Genomic DNA, 16,270 nt, shown 5'->3' with positions numbered 1-16,270 from the left:
AATGGCACCGACGTGTTTATGGGTCAGTCCCCCCTAGGCCCAAACTGTACTAATGGCAAACCGGACGTGTTTATGGGTAGTCCCCCCTAGGCCCAAACTGTACTAATGGCACCGACGTGTTTATGGGTCAGTCCCCCCTAGGCCCAAACTGTACTAATGGTACTGACGTGTTTATGGGTCAGTCCCCCTAGGCCCAAAACTGTACTAATGGCACCGACGTGTTTATGGGTCAGTCCCCCCTAGGCCCAAACTGTACTAATTGGCACCGACGTGTTTATGGGTCAGTCCCCCTAGGCCCAAACTGTACTAATGGCACCGACGTGTTTATGGGTCAGTCCCCCCTAGGCCCAAACTGTACTAATGGCACCTGACGTGTTTATGGGTCAGTCCCCCCCTAGGCCCCAAACTGTACTAATGGCACCGGACGTGTTTATGGGTCAGTCCCCCCTAGGCCCAAACTGTACTAATGGCACCGACGTGTTTATGGGTCAGTCCCCCCTAGGCCCAAACTGTACTAATGGCACCGACGTGTTTATGGGTCAGTCCCCCCTAGGCCCAAACTGTACTAATGGCACCGACGTGTTTATGGGTCAGTCCCCCCTAGGCCCAAACTGTACTAATGGCAGTGACATGTTTATGGGTCAGTCCCCCCTAGGCCCAAACTGTACTAATGGTACCGACATGTTTATGGGTCAGTCCCCCCTAGGCCCAAACTGTACTAATGGCACCGACGTGTTTATGGGTCAGTCCCCCCTAGGCCCAAACTGTACTAATGGCAGTGATGTGTTTATGGGTCAGTCCCCCCTAGGCCCAAACTGTACTAATGGCAGTGACGTGTTTATGGGTCAGTCCCCCCTAGGCCCAAACTGTACTAATGGCACCGACGTGTTTATGGGTCAGTCCCCCCTAGGCCCAAACTGTACTAATGGCAGTGACGTGTTTATGGGTCAGTCCCCCCTAGGCCCAAACTGTACTAATGGTACCGACGTGTTTATGGGTCAGTCCCCCCTAGGGCCAAACTGTACTAATGGTACCGACGTGTTTATGGGTCAGTCCCCCCTAGGCCCAAACTGTACTAATGGCAGTGACGTGTTTATGGGTCAGTCCCCCCTAGGCCCAAACTGTACTAATGGCACCGACGTGTTTATGGGTCGGTCCCCCCTAGGCCCAAACTGTACTAATGGCACAGACGTGTTTATGGGTCAGTCCCCCCTAGGCCCAAACTGTACTAATGGCACCGACGTGTTTATGGGTCGGTCCCCCCTAGGCCCAAACTGTACTAATGGCACCGACGTGTTTATGGGTCGGTCCCCCCTAGGCCCAAACTGTACTAATGGTACCGACGTGTTTATGGGTCAGTCCCCCCTAGGCCCAAACTGTACTAATGGCACCGACGTGTTTATGGGTCAGTCCCCCCTAGGCCCAAACTGTACTAATGGCACCGACGTGTTTATGGGTCAGTCCCCCCCTAGGCCCAAACTGTACTAATGGCACCGACGTGTTTATGGGTCAGTCCCCCCTAGGCCCAAACTGTACTAATGGCAGTGACGTGTTTATGGGTCGGTCCCTCCTAGGCCCAAACTGTACTAATGGCACCGACGTGTTTATGGGTCGGTCCCCCCTAGGCCCAAACTGTACTAATGGCAGTGACGTGTTTATGGGTCGGTCCCTCCTAGGCCCAAACTGTACTAATGGCACCGACGTGTTTATGGGTCAGTCCCCCCTAGGCCCAAACTGTACTAATGGCAGTGACGTGTTTATGGGTCAGTCCCCCCTAGGCCCAAACTGTACTAATGGCACCGACGTGTTTATGGGTCAGTCCCCCCTAGGCCCAAACTGTACTAATGGTACCGACGTGTTTATGGGTCAGTCCCCCCTAGGCCCAAACTGTACTAATGGCAGTGACGTGTTTATGGGTCAGTCCCCCCTAGGCCCAAACTGTACTAATGGCAGTGACGTGTTTATGGGTCAGTCCCCCCTAGGCCCAAACTGTACTAATTGAATGATGCCTCCTAGGCCTAAATTATATTCTTGTGAATAATACGTTTATAACATTGTGAATCTGTGTAGTACTTTTTTACAATGAGATTTCTCCCCTACCTGTGTCAGGCTCACTGGCATGTGATTACCTGACTGATCTTGTTGAAGCTCATTCTGGTTAATTGTATGTAACTATTAAGAGGCAGAGAGCTTCCAGGCCTGTGCTACTATATTAGGGCAATGGCACGGGGCAATGTGTATTAATCCCGTAATAACTCACGGGGCTCTGTCTGGGTCCCCCTTGCCCTGTATCTCTGAGGCCGGCGAGACTGCTTCTCCTCAGCTGAGAACGTGTGACTCGGAGACATGAGAGTCTCGCCTGCCAAACACAACACAATGAATCTTTTGTTTGGTGCGCTCTCGTGTGTGTCTCATTTGTCCTCCCGCTGGCACCGGTGCCCGGGAAGGCCTGAGATAAACTTACACCTGGGTGGGAGGGGCCATACGGTATAGAATAAAGGGGGGCAACTCATTGGCTTCTATAGGGACTTCTCCCCTCCCCCCATAGAACTGGGGCTTTCTCACAACTCCCTGTCAACCTAACACCCCGCCCCCTTATTTACCCAATGGCTGACTCACGTCACGGTGAGACATTAAAGGGAAAGTCACCCTCGCAAAGGAAAATGTGTAGGCAGGTATCCTATGTTTATGTGCCTAGCAATGAGACATATGCGCTTGCATCTGTCTAATAGACAGGGCCCTAATGGGAATGATAGACAGTCCCTCCCCCTATGGGCTCTGGGTTTAAATTTTTACCCCCCCCCCCCATGAGCATGATGGGACATCAATCCCTGGCACCAATAAAGCAGATTAATATATAAAATGTTCCTCTCTTCCATCTCCAGTAGCTGGTTGCTAAGGTAAGTGGGACCATAGCAACTAGATTTTGCGTGTCTGGGTCATGTGTAACCCAGACCACCCCAACACATGGTTGCTTATTTTCAACTATTTTTTTGTATTCTTCTCACCACCAGAGGGCGCTGGGTGCTCTCGGCTCCTCTGAGCAATCATGGCTGCTCCCAGTGATGGGAATAATATGCAGTGCAGAACTAACCTGTGACCTCTCTTTATCCCGCAGCCTGTAACGTTACCATACACAACCGCTGCAAAGATGCCCTGCCCAGCTGCACCAAGGTCAAACAGAAAGTAAGTACCGCCCCTTTTATCCACTAAGCCCCTCCCCCCAGTATGTTTTATAAGGGACACTTAGGGGCATATGTATTATAGCGAGTAAGCTAACATTGGGCAGGGGTGAATTAGGGTCAGTCTGCGGCCTTGGTTGATATTTCTATATAATATTTATATCTATTTACCCCCCACCCCCCCGCCCCGTCTGTCTCCCCAGCAACAGAAAGCCGCTTTCCTGAAGAACAATTCTGCCCTGCAGAACGTCTCGCTGAGGAACAAAAGTGAGTGACAGTTGATGGAGGCTCCTCGTTAGCAGCAATTAGCGTTAATCCCTCTGATCCTTCTCCAACCCATCCAAGCAACGCGGAGTTAACGTTATACTGCTCTGCGGTGCTGCCCTGCCACCTACAGGGATTAGTGGGAACTGCGCCTTTATTTATTTATTTATTTGAGCTGTTTCTGTAGTCACATGGAGTGAGTGCCTCTTGTCCGCTTGGCACAAAGGCTAACAATCTATATTCACTGAGTGTGTATAGATATATATAGGAAGTGTATAAACAGGAGGCCGAATTGGAGATTCATTATGTTCCTGTGTTTCCTTCTGCAGCCACGACGCTTCGAGAGCGCCCCAATTCGGCCATCTACCCCTCGGACAGCCTGCGCCACTCTATCCTGGGCTCCCGCCGGGGCCGGGCGTCTCTTTCTCTGTCTAAAAGTGTCTCCACCACCAACATTGCAGGGTGAGCCGCTGCCTTTCATGTCTGTCTGTGCTGGGTATTATAAGGGGGTGGCCAATCAGATCTTTCCTTCTAACCTGTGCTCCCTCCTGCAGGAGCCTGAATCAATGACATCTTTCCCTCTAACCTGTGTTCCCTCCTGCTGGAGCCTGAACCAATCAGATCTTTCCTTCTAACCTGTGTTCCCTCCTGCAGGAGCCTGAACCAATCAGATCTTTCCTTCTAACCTGTGTTCCCTCCTGCAGGAGCCTGAACCAATCCGATCTTTCCTTCTAACCTGTGTTCCCTCCTGCAGGAGCCTGAACCAATCCGATCTTTCCTTCTAACCTGTGTTCCCTCCTGCAGGAGCCTGAACCAATCCGATCTTTCCTTCTAACCTGTGTTCCCTCCTGCAGGAGCCTGAACCAATCCGATCTTTCCTTCTAACCTGTGATCTCTCCTGCAGGAGCCTGAACCAATCCGATCTTTCCTTCTAACCTGTGTTCTCTCCCGCAGGAACCTGAACGATGAGAGCCCACTGGGAATCCGCCGGATCCTCTCCCAATCTACCGACTCGCTCAATATGCGGAACCGGACTCTCTCTGTGGAGTCGCTCATCGATGAAGGTATAATATGGCGTCTCGGAATGTTCTATGGATGCTTTTACAGGAGGAAGGAACCATAATCTAAAAAGGGGGTGGTTAAACTAACTTTTAGTATGTTCTAGAATGGACAATTCTAAGTAACCTTTCAATTGGTCTTTATTATTTATTATTAATAGTTTTTGAATTATTTTCCTTCTTCTTCAAACTTCCAGCTTTTCAAATGGGGGTCACTGACCCCGGCAGCCAAACCCTATTGCTCTGTGAGGCTCCAGTTTTATTGTTACTTTTTATTCCTTATCTTTCTATTCAGCCCCTCCCCTATTCATATACCAGCCTCTCTTCCAAACAGCTCCCTTGTTGCTAAGGTATTTTGAGCCCTAGCAACAGGAGAACTGACCCCGGCAGCCAAACCCTATTGCTCTGTGAGGCTCCAGTTTTATTGTTGTTGTTACTTTTTATTCCTTATTTTTCTATTTAGTCCCTTTCCTAATTGTATATCAGTCACTCTTTCAAACAACTCCCTGGTTGCTAAGGTCATTTGAACCCTAGCGACCAGATAACGGCTGAAATTCCAAACTGGAGAGCTGCCCAACTAAAAGTGAATTTATTAAACAAACAACAAATAGAAAATGAAGACCAATTGCAAATTGCTTTGGAATATTACTCTCCATCAAACTCAAAGGTGAATAACCCCATTCAACCCTCAACCCCAGAGCAGAACTACATCTCCCATCACCCCCTGAAAGGTTTCTGCAGTCTGTTAGTTTAACGGAACCCCCATTTCAGGCGCCGAGGTCGTGTACAGTCAGCTGATGAGCGACTTCGCCACCGAGGAGAAGGAATTCGAGGCGGATTCGTGGAGCCTGGCTGTGGATAACAACTACCTCCAGCAGCACAAGAAAGATGTCATGAAGCGGCAGGACGTGATATACGGTAAGAGCCCCCCCCCCCCCCCGTCCCTTAACCCCTAAGAGGCCATTGTGGGGGGCACTTCCTGTACTTATTGTCTCCCCCCCCCCCCCCCAGAGCTGATCCAGACGGAGGTTCACCACGTGCGCACCCTGAAGATCATGACCAACATATTCCGCAAGGGGATGCTGGAGGATCTGCAGATGGACCCGGCGCTGGTCAATAAGATGTTCCCCTGCGTGGACGAACTGAGCGACATTCACATCCGATTCCTCATTCAGCTCCTGGAGAGGCGCAAAGACTCGCTGGCGTCCGACAGCAACAAGAACTTTGTCATCAACAAGCTGGGGGATATCCTCATTAACCAGGTAACCCCCCCCCCCCCCCCCCCGGGCTGTATGGAACGATCCGGGGAATCCCAGGCATCTGTAAGTGCAACTGTCGGGGGGATCCTAGATCAGAACATATGGGGATATGATATGCCGACACCTGTGGGATATATATATACAGGCACAAGCAGCTGGCAGATTCTCCCCATTCCATTACCCAGGGGAATGCTGGGGGGTTACATTGCAGGGGGGTCTGTCACTGGGTGCCCAACATGGCCTGCTGGTTTGGCCAATTCAGATCAGAAGTTATTCAAATATCTTGATCTGGTAGTGGGGCTGGGTGAGGGGCATAGTGGGGCTGTGGGTGTGGGTCGGGTAGTGGGGGTGGGTGTGGGTCGGGTAGTGGGGCTGGGTGAGGGGCATAGTGGGGCTGGGTGAGGGGCATAGTGGGGCTGTGGGTCGGGTAGTGGGGCTGGGTGAGGGGCATAGTGGGGCTGTGGGTCGGGTAGTGGGGCTGGGTGAGGGGCATAGTGGGGCTGTGGGTCGGGTAGTGGGGCTGGGTGAGGGGCATAATGGGGCTGTGGGTCGGGTAGTGGGGTTGGGTGTGGGTCGGGTAGTGGGGCTGGGTGAGGGGCATAATGGGGCTGTGGGTCGGGTAGTGGGGTTGGGTGAGGGGCATAGTGGGGCTGTGGGTCGGGTAGTGGGGCTGGGTGAGGGGCATAGTGGGGCTGTGGGTCGGGTAGTGGGGCTGGGTGAGGGGCATAGTGGGGCTGTGGGGCTGGGTGAGGGGCATAGTGGGGCTGTGGGGCTGGGTGAGGGGCATAATTGGGCTGTGGGTCGGGTAGTGGGGTTGGGTGAGGGGCATAGTGGGGCTGTGGGTCGGGTAGTGGGGCTGGGTGAGGGGCATAGTGGGGCTGTGGGTGTGGGTCGGGTAGTGGGGGTGGGTGTGGGTCGGGTAGTGGGGGTGGGTGAGGGGCATAGTGGGGCTGGGTGAGGGGCATAGTGGGGCTGTGGGTCGGGTAGTGGGGCTGGGTGAGGGGCATAGTGGGGCTGTGGGTCGGGTAGTGGGGCTGGGTGAGGGGCATAGTGGGGCTGTGGGGCTGGGTGAGGGGCATAATTGGGCTGTGGGTCGGGTAGTGGGGTTGGGTGAGGGGCATAGTGGGGCTGTGGGTCGGGTAGTGGGGCTGGGTGAGGGGCATAGTGGGGCTGTGGGTCGGGTAGTGGGGCTGGGTGAGGGGCATAGTGGGGCTGTGGGGCTGGGTGAGGGGCATAGTGGGGCTGTGGGTGTGGGTCAGGGTTGCAGGCCCGACCGGAGCACCCAGGACCAAGTAGCCCAACTTGCTAACACAACTGTTGGATTCAGTTTTCAGGCACCAATGCCGAGCGGATGAAGAAAGCCTACACGGAATTCGCCAGCCAGCACCATAAGGCCATGAAGCTGTACAAGGAGCTCTTCTCCCGGGATAAGAAGTTCCAGCAGATGATACGGGTGAGTCCATTTGCTCCTCATCGGGAGTAGAATTTTACCCAATTAACCAACTAACTCTATTGCTCTTGTGCCCCCAGAAAATGACCCGCTCCCCCCTGCTGCGCAGGCACGGCGTCCAGGAATGCATCCTGCTAGTCACCCAGCGCATCACCAAGTACCCCGTGCTCCTTGACCGCATTCTGCAGAACTCTAAGGGTACGGCACTTATACATAGAGATTTGCTTCCATATAATATATATATATGCAACTTTTCAATTGGTTGTCATTATTTATTATAAGTAACTGGCCACTCACTGCCGCCTCATTAAGACGCTGTTATTCTGTGTCCCCCCCCCCCAGGCGATGAGGAGGAGTACCTAGACCTGGCCGAATCCTTGCGGATGGTGAAGGAGCTGATTACGACGATTGACCAAGACGTGCACAACCTGGAGAAGAGCTTACGCTTGCAGGAGATCTACCAGCGAATAGACAGCAAGTCTGTGGCACTAGTAGATGGGGACCACAGCTTTAGCAAGGAGGAGCTGCTGCGCCGGAAACTCATCCACGAGGGGTCGCTACTGTGGAAAACGGCTGCTGGGCGCTTCAAAGGTAATGCCCCCGGGGCAAATAATAATAAAACAGTACCTGTACTTGATCCCAACTAAGATATAATTACCCCTTATTGGGGGCAGAACAGTCCTATTGGGTTTATTTAATGGTTAAATGATTCCCTTTTCTCTGTAATAATAAAACAGTACCTGTACTTGATCCCAACTAAGATATAATTACCCCTTATTGGGGGCAGAACAGCCCTATTGGGTTTATTTAATGGTTAAATGATTCCCCTTTCTCTGTAATAATAAAACAGTACCTGTACTTGATCCCAACTAAGATATAATTACCCCTTATTGGGGGCAGAACAGCCCTATTGGGTTTATTTAATGGTTAAATGATTCCCTTTTCTCTGTAATAATAAAACAGTACTTGTACTTGATCCCAACTAAGATATAATTACCCCTTATTGGGGGCAGAACAGCCCTATTGGGTTTATTTAATGGTTAAATGATTCCCTTTTCTCTGTAATAATAAAACAGTACCTGTACTTGATCCCAACTAAGATATAATTACCCCTTATTGGGGGCAGAACAGCCCTATTGGGTTTATTTCATGGTTAAATGATTTCCTTTTCTCTGTAATAATAAAACAGTACCTGTACTTGATCCCAACTAAGATATAATTACCCCTTATTGGGGCAGAACCCCCTGTAACACCCCCGGTTCCAGCAGTTCTGCCCCAGTAACCCGCTCTCCTTTCCCCGTAGATGTGATTATGCTGCTAATGACAGACACCATGATTCTGCTTCAGGAGAAAGACCAGAAATATTATTTCCCAACGCTGGTAAGTTTGGGGCAGGAAGTCACTTTGTGCCCCTGGTGATGCCTTTACCCTTCTGATTGGTCCTCATTGTGATCCTCTAGGATAGATCTCCCGTCATCAGCCTGCAGAACCTGATAGTGCGGGACATTGCCAACCAGGAGAAGGGCATGTTCCTAATCAGCGCCAAGCCCCCCGAGATGTACGAGGTACACGCCGCCTCCCGCGAGGAGCGCAACACGTGGATGAAGCACATCGGGCAGTCGGTCAAAGTGTAAGCCTTCATAGTCTCGGGGGTATTGGGGCAGGAAATCAGTGGGGGGGGGGGGGGGGGTAGGTTGTTGGTACCAAAATGGGTCTTTTCCCCCAGTCTCTTATAGTAACGTGGGTATTGGGGCAGGAAATCAGTGGGGGGGGGGGGGGTAGGTTGTTGGTACCAAAATGGGTCTTTTCCCCCAGTCTCTTATAGTAACGTGGGTATTGGGGCAGGAAATCAGTGGGGGGGGGGGGGGTAGGTTGTTGGTACCAAAATGGGTCTTTTCCCCCCAGTCTCTTATAGTAACGTGGGTATTGGGGCAGGAAATCAGTGGGGGGGGGGGGGTAGGTTGTTGGTACCAAAATGGGTCTTTTCCCCCAGTCTCTTATAGTAACGTGGGTATTGGGGCAGGAAATCAGTGGGGGGGGGGGGGGTAGGTTGTTGGTACCAAATTGGGTCTTTTTCCCCAGTCTCTTATAGTAACGTGGGTATTGGGGCAGGAAATCAGTGGGGGGGGGGGGGGGTAGGTTGTTGGTACCAAATTGGGTCTTTTCCCCCAGTCTCTTATAGTAACGTGGGTATTGGGGCAGGAAATCAGTGGGGGGGGGGGGGGGGGGGGTAGGTTGTTGGTACCAAAATGGGTCTTTTCCCCCAGTCTCTTATAGTAACGTGGGTATTGGGGCAGGAAATCAGTGGGGGGGGGGGGGGGTAGGTTGTTGGTACCAAAATGGGTCTTTTCCCCCCAGTCTCTTATAGTAACGTGGGTATTGGGGCAGGAAATCAGTGGGGGGGGGGTAGGTTGTTGGTACCAAAATGGGTCTTTTCCCCCAGTCTCTTATAGTAACGTGGGTATTGGGGCAGGAAATCAGTGGGGGGGGGGTAGGTTGTTGGTACCAAAATGGGACTTTTCCCCCAGTCTCTTATAGTAACGTGGGTATTGGGGCAGGAAATCAGTGGGGGGGGGGGGGTAGGTTGTTGGTACCAAATGGGGTCTTTTCCCCCCAGTCTCTTATAGTAACGTGGGTATTGGGGCAGGAAATCAGTGGGGGGGGGGTTGGTTCCAAAATGAAACTTTCCCCCTGTACTGAATCCCCGGTCTGATCCAGGTGCCCAAAGCGAGAGGAATTCCCGCTGATCGAGACAGAAGTGGAGGCGAAACTACGGAAGCTGAGAGGTACCAGGGCGCAGGGATGGGTGGGCCCAGAGTATCTAGTTTTATTGATCAATAGACAGGGGAGCCCCCGCGGGTTTCATTGGGGTCAGCTGACCTTGCGTTGTGCCCCCCACAGAGGTGATTCAGCAGAAGGACCGGGAGGTGTCGGAGCTCCTGGAGGAGAAGGTGACGCTCTTTTCCAAAGTGGTGCAGCTCCAGGCGGGGGAGAATTCCCAGGGGCCCGGCATCGGCGCCCCCCGCTGCCTCTTCCGAACCGACTCCACCGACACCTACAGGGGCGAGAAGCTGATCGGCGACACCATCAAAGAAGGTGGGGCTGGTGTAGACATTGATATTCTGAGACAATTTGCAGTTGGTCTTCATTTTTCCATCTGGTTGCTAGGGTCTTGTTTACCTTAGCAACCAGGCAGTGGTGTGAACGAGAGACAGGAATATGAATAGGGGAGGGACTAAATAGAAAAGATTAGGAATAAAAAGTCACAAAAATAAAATTGTAGCCTCGCAGGGAAATAGGTTTTTTTTTTTTTGGCTGCCGGGGTCGGTGACCCCTGTGTGAGAGATGTAGGCGAACAAGGCAAATAATATAAAAACTATAACAAATGAATAACGAAGACCAATTGCAAAGTTGCTAGGAATGGTTTGGGAACTGAGTTTACTGGGGGGAAAGGCAAACACACAGGGGGGGTCCACCGTCCAATCAGCAGCCCCTAATTTCTCACTTTTTATCCAATCAATAGTGGAAGCACTGAAAGACGTGATCATTGGGGCTGGCAGCGAACTGCCTCTTCTACGGACGGAACAGAACCACCCATTGGACACTTCCAACAGCCAATCCAGAGATTCCACATGTGAGAACCCTTGTTGCACCACCACCGGGGGGCGCTCTTACACCTCTCCCGCCCTAGTGCTGAGCCAGAGATATTACAGAAAATGCCGTAGTCCATGATGCTGTATATACAGAACTGTAACACTCTGCAATCAGAGTTGTTCTGATTGGTTCTTGTCGCTGATATGTGGGGGGGAAACTGATTGGTTGCTATGGGAACTGCCCAAATAAATAGCCTCTAGTTTGTTCATAGAATTCCCATGTACCAATCCCTGGTTATTGTATTGCAGATGGGGACACAAACGCCGTCAATGGCTCCTGCGATGTTGCCAAGGAGGACGATCCAAAGGTGAGAAATCTGCCCCAGTGCAGTCGAGGGGGCTACTGTCATTGGAGGGTCCCTCAGAGCTAGCAATCTAGGCACCTACGAGACCTGGTTTACAATCAAAAATTCCCTCGACAATTGTAGAGTTAATTGTGGGCTACTACCATTGTGACGCTCGACGCCATTGGTTAAGGGGGAGGGGTCTGAATTCTAATCGGGGGCCCAGTATGAAGCACTGGGGGCTGCTGGGATTCCTCTATATAGGGAGCGATAGGCAAGGACATCTCCAACCCTAAAGCTTGTCTGCCGCTAATTGATCAAATTTTTGTCTGTTTTAGGACCGGAACGGAAATCAGCTCCAAAACAAAAGCCCTCGTGAGGTAACTCAGAGTTTCTCTATTGCCCCTTGCACACACACACACACACACACACATGACCCTGCTTAGAAATGGGGGGGGGGGATTTGGCAATGAGAATTGTGTACTTTTATTTTTCACAAAACTTCCCAATGTACAGCGGGATTGTTATTGTGATTTACAGGCCGGTTAGTCTGACCCTGATGCTCAGTGCATGGAATACATTCACCATGCATGAATGGCGATCAGCTGACTTTGTGCAGTTAATATTACAGTTGCCTCTGTGCTGAAACCTTTCTCTCGCCCCCTCCCTAGGACGCCCTACAGAGGATTGTCAATATCTACAGCTTTCTACATGGGCTGCAGGTAAGGATTTTACCCCTATGGATAAATAGATGCATATATGTGGGGAGTGGGCTGGAGCATCGGCCACTAGGGGGAGTTCTTGATCAGGGTCGGACTGGGCACTGACCCTTGCCGGTGCTCCCCCTGCCCAACTGTTCCTCCTGTGACGCATTAAATTTACGCGCTCGGGGGAGGACGTCAGGTGGGGGGCCCTGCGAGGGGGGTTGGGGGGGTGGTACGGGCACCTTAAAGGGCCCCTGGGGTGGGAGCCCCGGTGGGCCCTTCACCCCCCAGTCCGACCCTGTCCTTGACTGCTTTAGACTAAAGGCGGCCTTACACAGGCAGATTTCAGCTGATTATCTGCCTGTGTATGGGCACCCAAGATGGGCCTACCCTAAAACTGGGCAGATCTCGATTGGGCAGGTTTGATTTTCCCATTGGATTGGAGACGGCATTGTGTCGTTGATGTGGCCCATATACCTGCCCTAGGGCCAGTAGTTAGCCCAATATCGCCCTCTGTGGGTCGCACAGTGTATGGCCACCTTAAATCCAGGGGAAGGGGGTTCCTAGTGTGGCTAAAGGGGAGTTTTCGCCTATGTATATAACCACTTGCTGATTGGCCCCCAGGCGATGGTCATACAACAGGACACGCTACAAGACGCGCCGCTCCAGGACGTCGGCGACAAGAAGGAGCGCCTGTGCCGGACCAACTCCCGCGATCCGATTCTGATAGAACCCAAGAGCGCAGACAAACAGACGGAGCTGACTCTGCTGCAGCGCCAACACACTCTGTTGCAGGAGGAGCTGCGCCGGTGCAAGCGGCAGTGCGACGACAGGGCGCAGGAGGCGGGGCTACTGGAGACCCGGCTGAGGGAGAGCGAGCAGATCCGGGGGAGGATGGAGCGGGAGTTGGAGGATGGGAAAAGGCAGCTGCTCCTCCTGAGAGAGAGAAACGACGCGGGGCTGGAGGGGGCCAGGAATCACAAAGTGTTGGATCCTCGTAGGCGGAGCTTGCCCGCGGGGGACGCCCTGTATCAGACCTTCACTCCGCCCCCGGTAATGATCCCTCCTCCTTCCTGCGCTCATCTCCGCCTGCGATTGGGATTTCCTCACCCTGAATCCCCGTTATTTGTCTCCTCCAGGTTCACGTGGAGAGGAGGGTCCCGCTGGTTCTGGACGGCCCGGTCCCCATCATTACTCTGCAGGACGACTCGGACCTCAAAGATGACTTCAGCGATCTCACCGAGCTGGAGAAACTGCCGGCCATGGCGGAAACGGAATGGACGGAGGAGGAGGGCGGGGGGCCCCCAGCTTCTCCCTCCAGCGCACGAGGTGGGTTCTGACGGCTTTGCATCATGTGACAAGCCCACAGGGCTTTGATTGGTCCATGACTCTGTAACTGCCGACTAACAAACTTCCTGTGGGACATCGGCCTAACTTGGTGGCCCCCCCGTAGGAAAATCTTTTGAGACAGCCCGGTGTGACCAGTCCCTCCTTCCTGCCCCCGACCGTACCACTATATAAAAGGTAGGGGGGGAGACTAAGGTACAGCAGATCCTGTGATCTGGGCCCTCCTTCGACTGGGGGGGTTACACCCCTGATCGGGGCACATTTGGCTTATGGACTGGAATCCCAGAAGGGGCCCCAAAGGGCTTATGGGAGTGAGAAGCCTAGTATGCAATAAAGGCGTACTATACCTTTTAAGTTAACTTTTACTATGTTATAGAATGGCCAGTTCTAAGCAACTTTTCAATTGGTCTTCGTTATTTATTTGTTATAGTTTTTTAATTATTTGCCTTCTTTCAAAAGGGGGTCACTGACCCCGGCAACCAGAAAACCTATTGTGCTCTGTGAGGCTCCAGTTTTATTGTTATTGTTACTTTTTATTCCTTGTCTTTCTATTCAGTCCCTCCCCTATTCATATACCAGTCTCTCATTCACGCCACTCCCTGGTTGCTAAGGTAATTTGGACCCTAGCAACCAGATAGATGCTAAAACTCCAAACTGGAGAGCTGGTAAACAGAAAATGAAATGACAAAAAAACTACAAATAATAAAAAATGAAGACCAATTGCAATATTACTCTCTACACCCTACTGAACGTTATTAACCCTTTCCCGTTGCCCCCGCAGAATTCCAGAGAATGCAGGACATTCCAGAAGAGGCAGAGAGCGTTCAGGAGCTGAGAGACGCGGAGCAGGGATCCTCCGAGAGCTAAAGAGACGGCCCCACTACAGACACGAGACGGACGGACGCGCTGCTCTACGAGAGCCCCTCGGGGGAGCAGTGAGAGGAGGGGGGAGGCCTTTGCTAGTGACGCCCCTGTATCCGACCCGCGCGGCGACTTCCCAGCATCCGAAGGGGGCGCCACCTGCGAACTGGTCCAGCCAGGGGGATTGTGGGGCAGCGTTTTGGCACCGCCCCCCTCGCCAAATCTTCCACACTCTTACACGACCGGAGCAGGCAGATCTGCCCCACAGAGGGTTAAAAAACAACAAAAAAAAGGACTTTTTATTAAATATCGGACTTTTTTTTTCCAAACCTTGGTATACGAAGACGCAGTATCACTACAATTTATATGGCCGCTGCAATCAATATGGCGGCTCCAACCCCCTCATACACCGCAGGACCATGGCCCCGCCCCCACAGGCTGCCGATTGGCCACCATGGAAAGGTTGAAATTTAGGCTTCGCTTTGTGCATCTCCATATCCTTCCCCCCCCCCAAACCGCTCTCTCATGCCCCTCCCCCTTATTTATTTATCATTTTAATTAAAAAGTAACATTTTTAAGTTATTTTCTTTTTTATCATTTCCAAAAGCTGCCCCCCCCCCTTTCTCTATTAGTGGAGCCCAACCTTCAGCTTTCTGATTCGCCCCAGGCTCTGTGGGGTTAATCAGATGGGGGTGTATTAAATCCCATAGGTCGGAACATCCCGCTCACACAGCTGCTAAGGCAAATGGCTACTGGCCAATCAGGAACACTGACACAAGCATTTCACTCTGGGAGCTGCCATGTTGTTGGCTGTTGTTCTGCACAGGCAGTTTTTGGCCACTAGGTGTCGCTGGTTACATTCCCACTCTATGGAGGGGAAGAAACATGGTAAACCCGCCCCCCCCCCCAGGGGGCAGTTACGCAGACAAGGAATGTTCTGTGCTCATCTGTGGCCCCAGGGCAAAACTCAGGTGTGGCTTTACAAGGGATACCATGAAGGATGCTTGGGAGTTGTAGTTCCTTGCCATAGAAAAAACGCTTGTTCGGTCTTGCAGGGCTGCGTTACACTAACCCCCGGGTATTGCCCCATCATGCCCCCCCCCCCCGATATTTCTGCATTTTATTATTTTATTTATGTTTAATCCGGGCGGCTCTTCTGTAAATACATCATCCGAGGCTGAATATTATTATTATTATTTCCTTGTTTCCATTCGCCAGGATCTTATTTGTAAGCAACTGTCAGAACTAGTGATTTACCCACCATGCATTGCATGCAGAGCCACTTACCCGGAACTCTGGGTTCTCTGTACTTCCTGCTCCTGGGCTGCTCTCTCTCCCATGGTCAGGCAGGAACCTGCCCCTGGGTAAGTGAATCCAATCTCCCCCCAGTACTTACCCAGGTACAGAGCTCTGATTCTCTGTACTTCCTGCTCCTGGGCTGCTCTCTTTCCCATGGTCAGGCAGGACCCTCCCCCTTCTGGGCTGCTCTCTTTCCCATGGCAAGACAGGAACCTCCCCCTGCTGGGCTGCTCTCTTTCCCATGGCTAGGTACTGGGGAAGAGGTGCCAGTGTGAGTCTGGGCCAATACAATGGCAAAGCCCCAGTTCACGTGACCAGGTTCCAGCCTATCATGAGAAAGCAACCCAGGAAGCTGAAGTACAGAGAATTATAAACAAACTGGGGGGGGTACTGGCTTTATTGCCCCGGGGAGGCACATTATGGGGGGGGGGGGGGGGGGCAGGTTCCGTGTATAATGTACTTACCCTCACACAGTAGAGATGCTGACAGGCTTGTGTATCGGGCGCCCAATCACACGGCCCTGGTGCTACTAAGGGGCAGCCTATGGGGGGATTGGGTTGTACATAGGTATATACTGTATATACTCGGGTCTGTGAGTCCTGCTCTGTCGGTTCTGGAACCCTCAAACCCACACAGAACTTTATATCCTGCTTGCTGGTCAATAAACTGTATTGATACTGTGTTCCCTTGTGTTCATTGTAACGAGACTTCCCATTGGGCTTCAGGGAGAGAACCCGCAGTGTACGATCCAATAGTATCGCGGGAGAGGGGAGAACCCACAGTGTAAGATCCAATAGTATCGCGGGAGAGGAGAGAACCCACAGTGCAAGATCCAATACCAATCTATTAATTAGTACTCTCCAGTAACCAACCAATCAAAGCCAAGTATATGGGGCCTTACTGACATGC

At 52.0% G+C, this 16,270-nt stretch overlaps 1 protein-coding gene across 5 annotated transcripts in view; it reads left to right on the top strand.

Moving 5' to 3' along the window:
• arhgef2 (Rho/Rac guanine nucleotide exchange factor 2) overlaps positions 1-16,043 on the top strand; it is a 107,766-nt gene extending 91,723 nt beyond the window's left edge. For 3 of the 5 annotated variants that reach the window (XM_031890300.1, XM_031890301.1, XM_031890303.1), the window contains 20 exons: positions 3,119-3,186; positions 3,386-3,449; positions 3,776-3,908; positions 4,401-4,510; positions 5,276-5,422; positions 5,516-5,766; positions 7,091-7,216; positions 7,294-7,411; positions 7,556-7,804; positions 8,517-8,593; positions 8,674-8,843; positions 9,932-9,999; positions 10,115-10,309; positions 10,737-10,847; positions 11,116-11,174; positions 11,489-11,530; positions 11,822-11,872; positions 12,479-12,907; positions 12,994-13,183; positions 13,983-14,068. In XM_031890300.1, coding sequence (XP_031746160.1) covers positions 3,119-3,186; positions 3,386-3,449; positions 3,776-3,908; positions 4,401-4,510; positions 5,276-5,422; positions 5,516-5,766; positions 7,091-7,216; positions 7,294-7,411; positions 7,556-7,804; positions 8,517-8,593; positions 8,674-8,843; positions 9,932-9,999; positions 10,115-10,309; positions 10,737-10,847; positions 11,116-11,174; positions 11,489-11,530; positions 11,822-11,872; positions 12,479-12,907; positions 12,994-13,183; positions 13,983-14,068 — 2,744 coding nt within the window. 5 annotated transcript variants of the gene reach the window in all.
• Positions 16,044-16,270: the final 227 nt, after the last annotated feature.

Source organism: Xenopus tropicalis, chromosome 8 (genome assembly GCF_000004195.4).
Source record: "Xenopus tropicalis strain Nigerian chromosome 8, UCB_Xtro_10.0, whole genome shotgun sequence".
In the NCBI taxonomy this organism is placed as follows: domain Eukaryota; kingdom Metazoa; phylum Chordata; class Amphibia; order Anura; family Pipidae; genus Xenopus; species Xenopus tropicalis.
The sequence above is the reverse complement of the archived record's forward strand: the minus strand, read 5'-3'. Positions and strand labels throughout refer to the sequence as shown.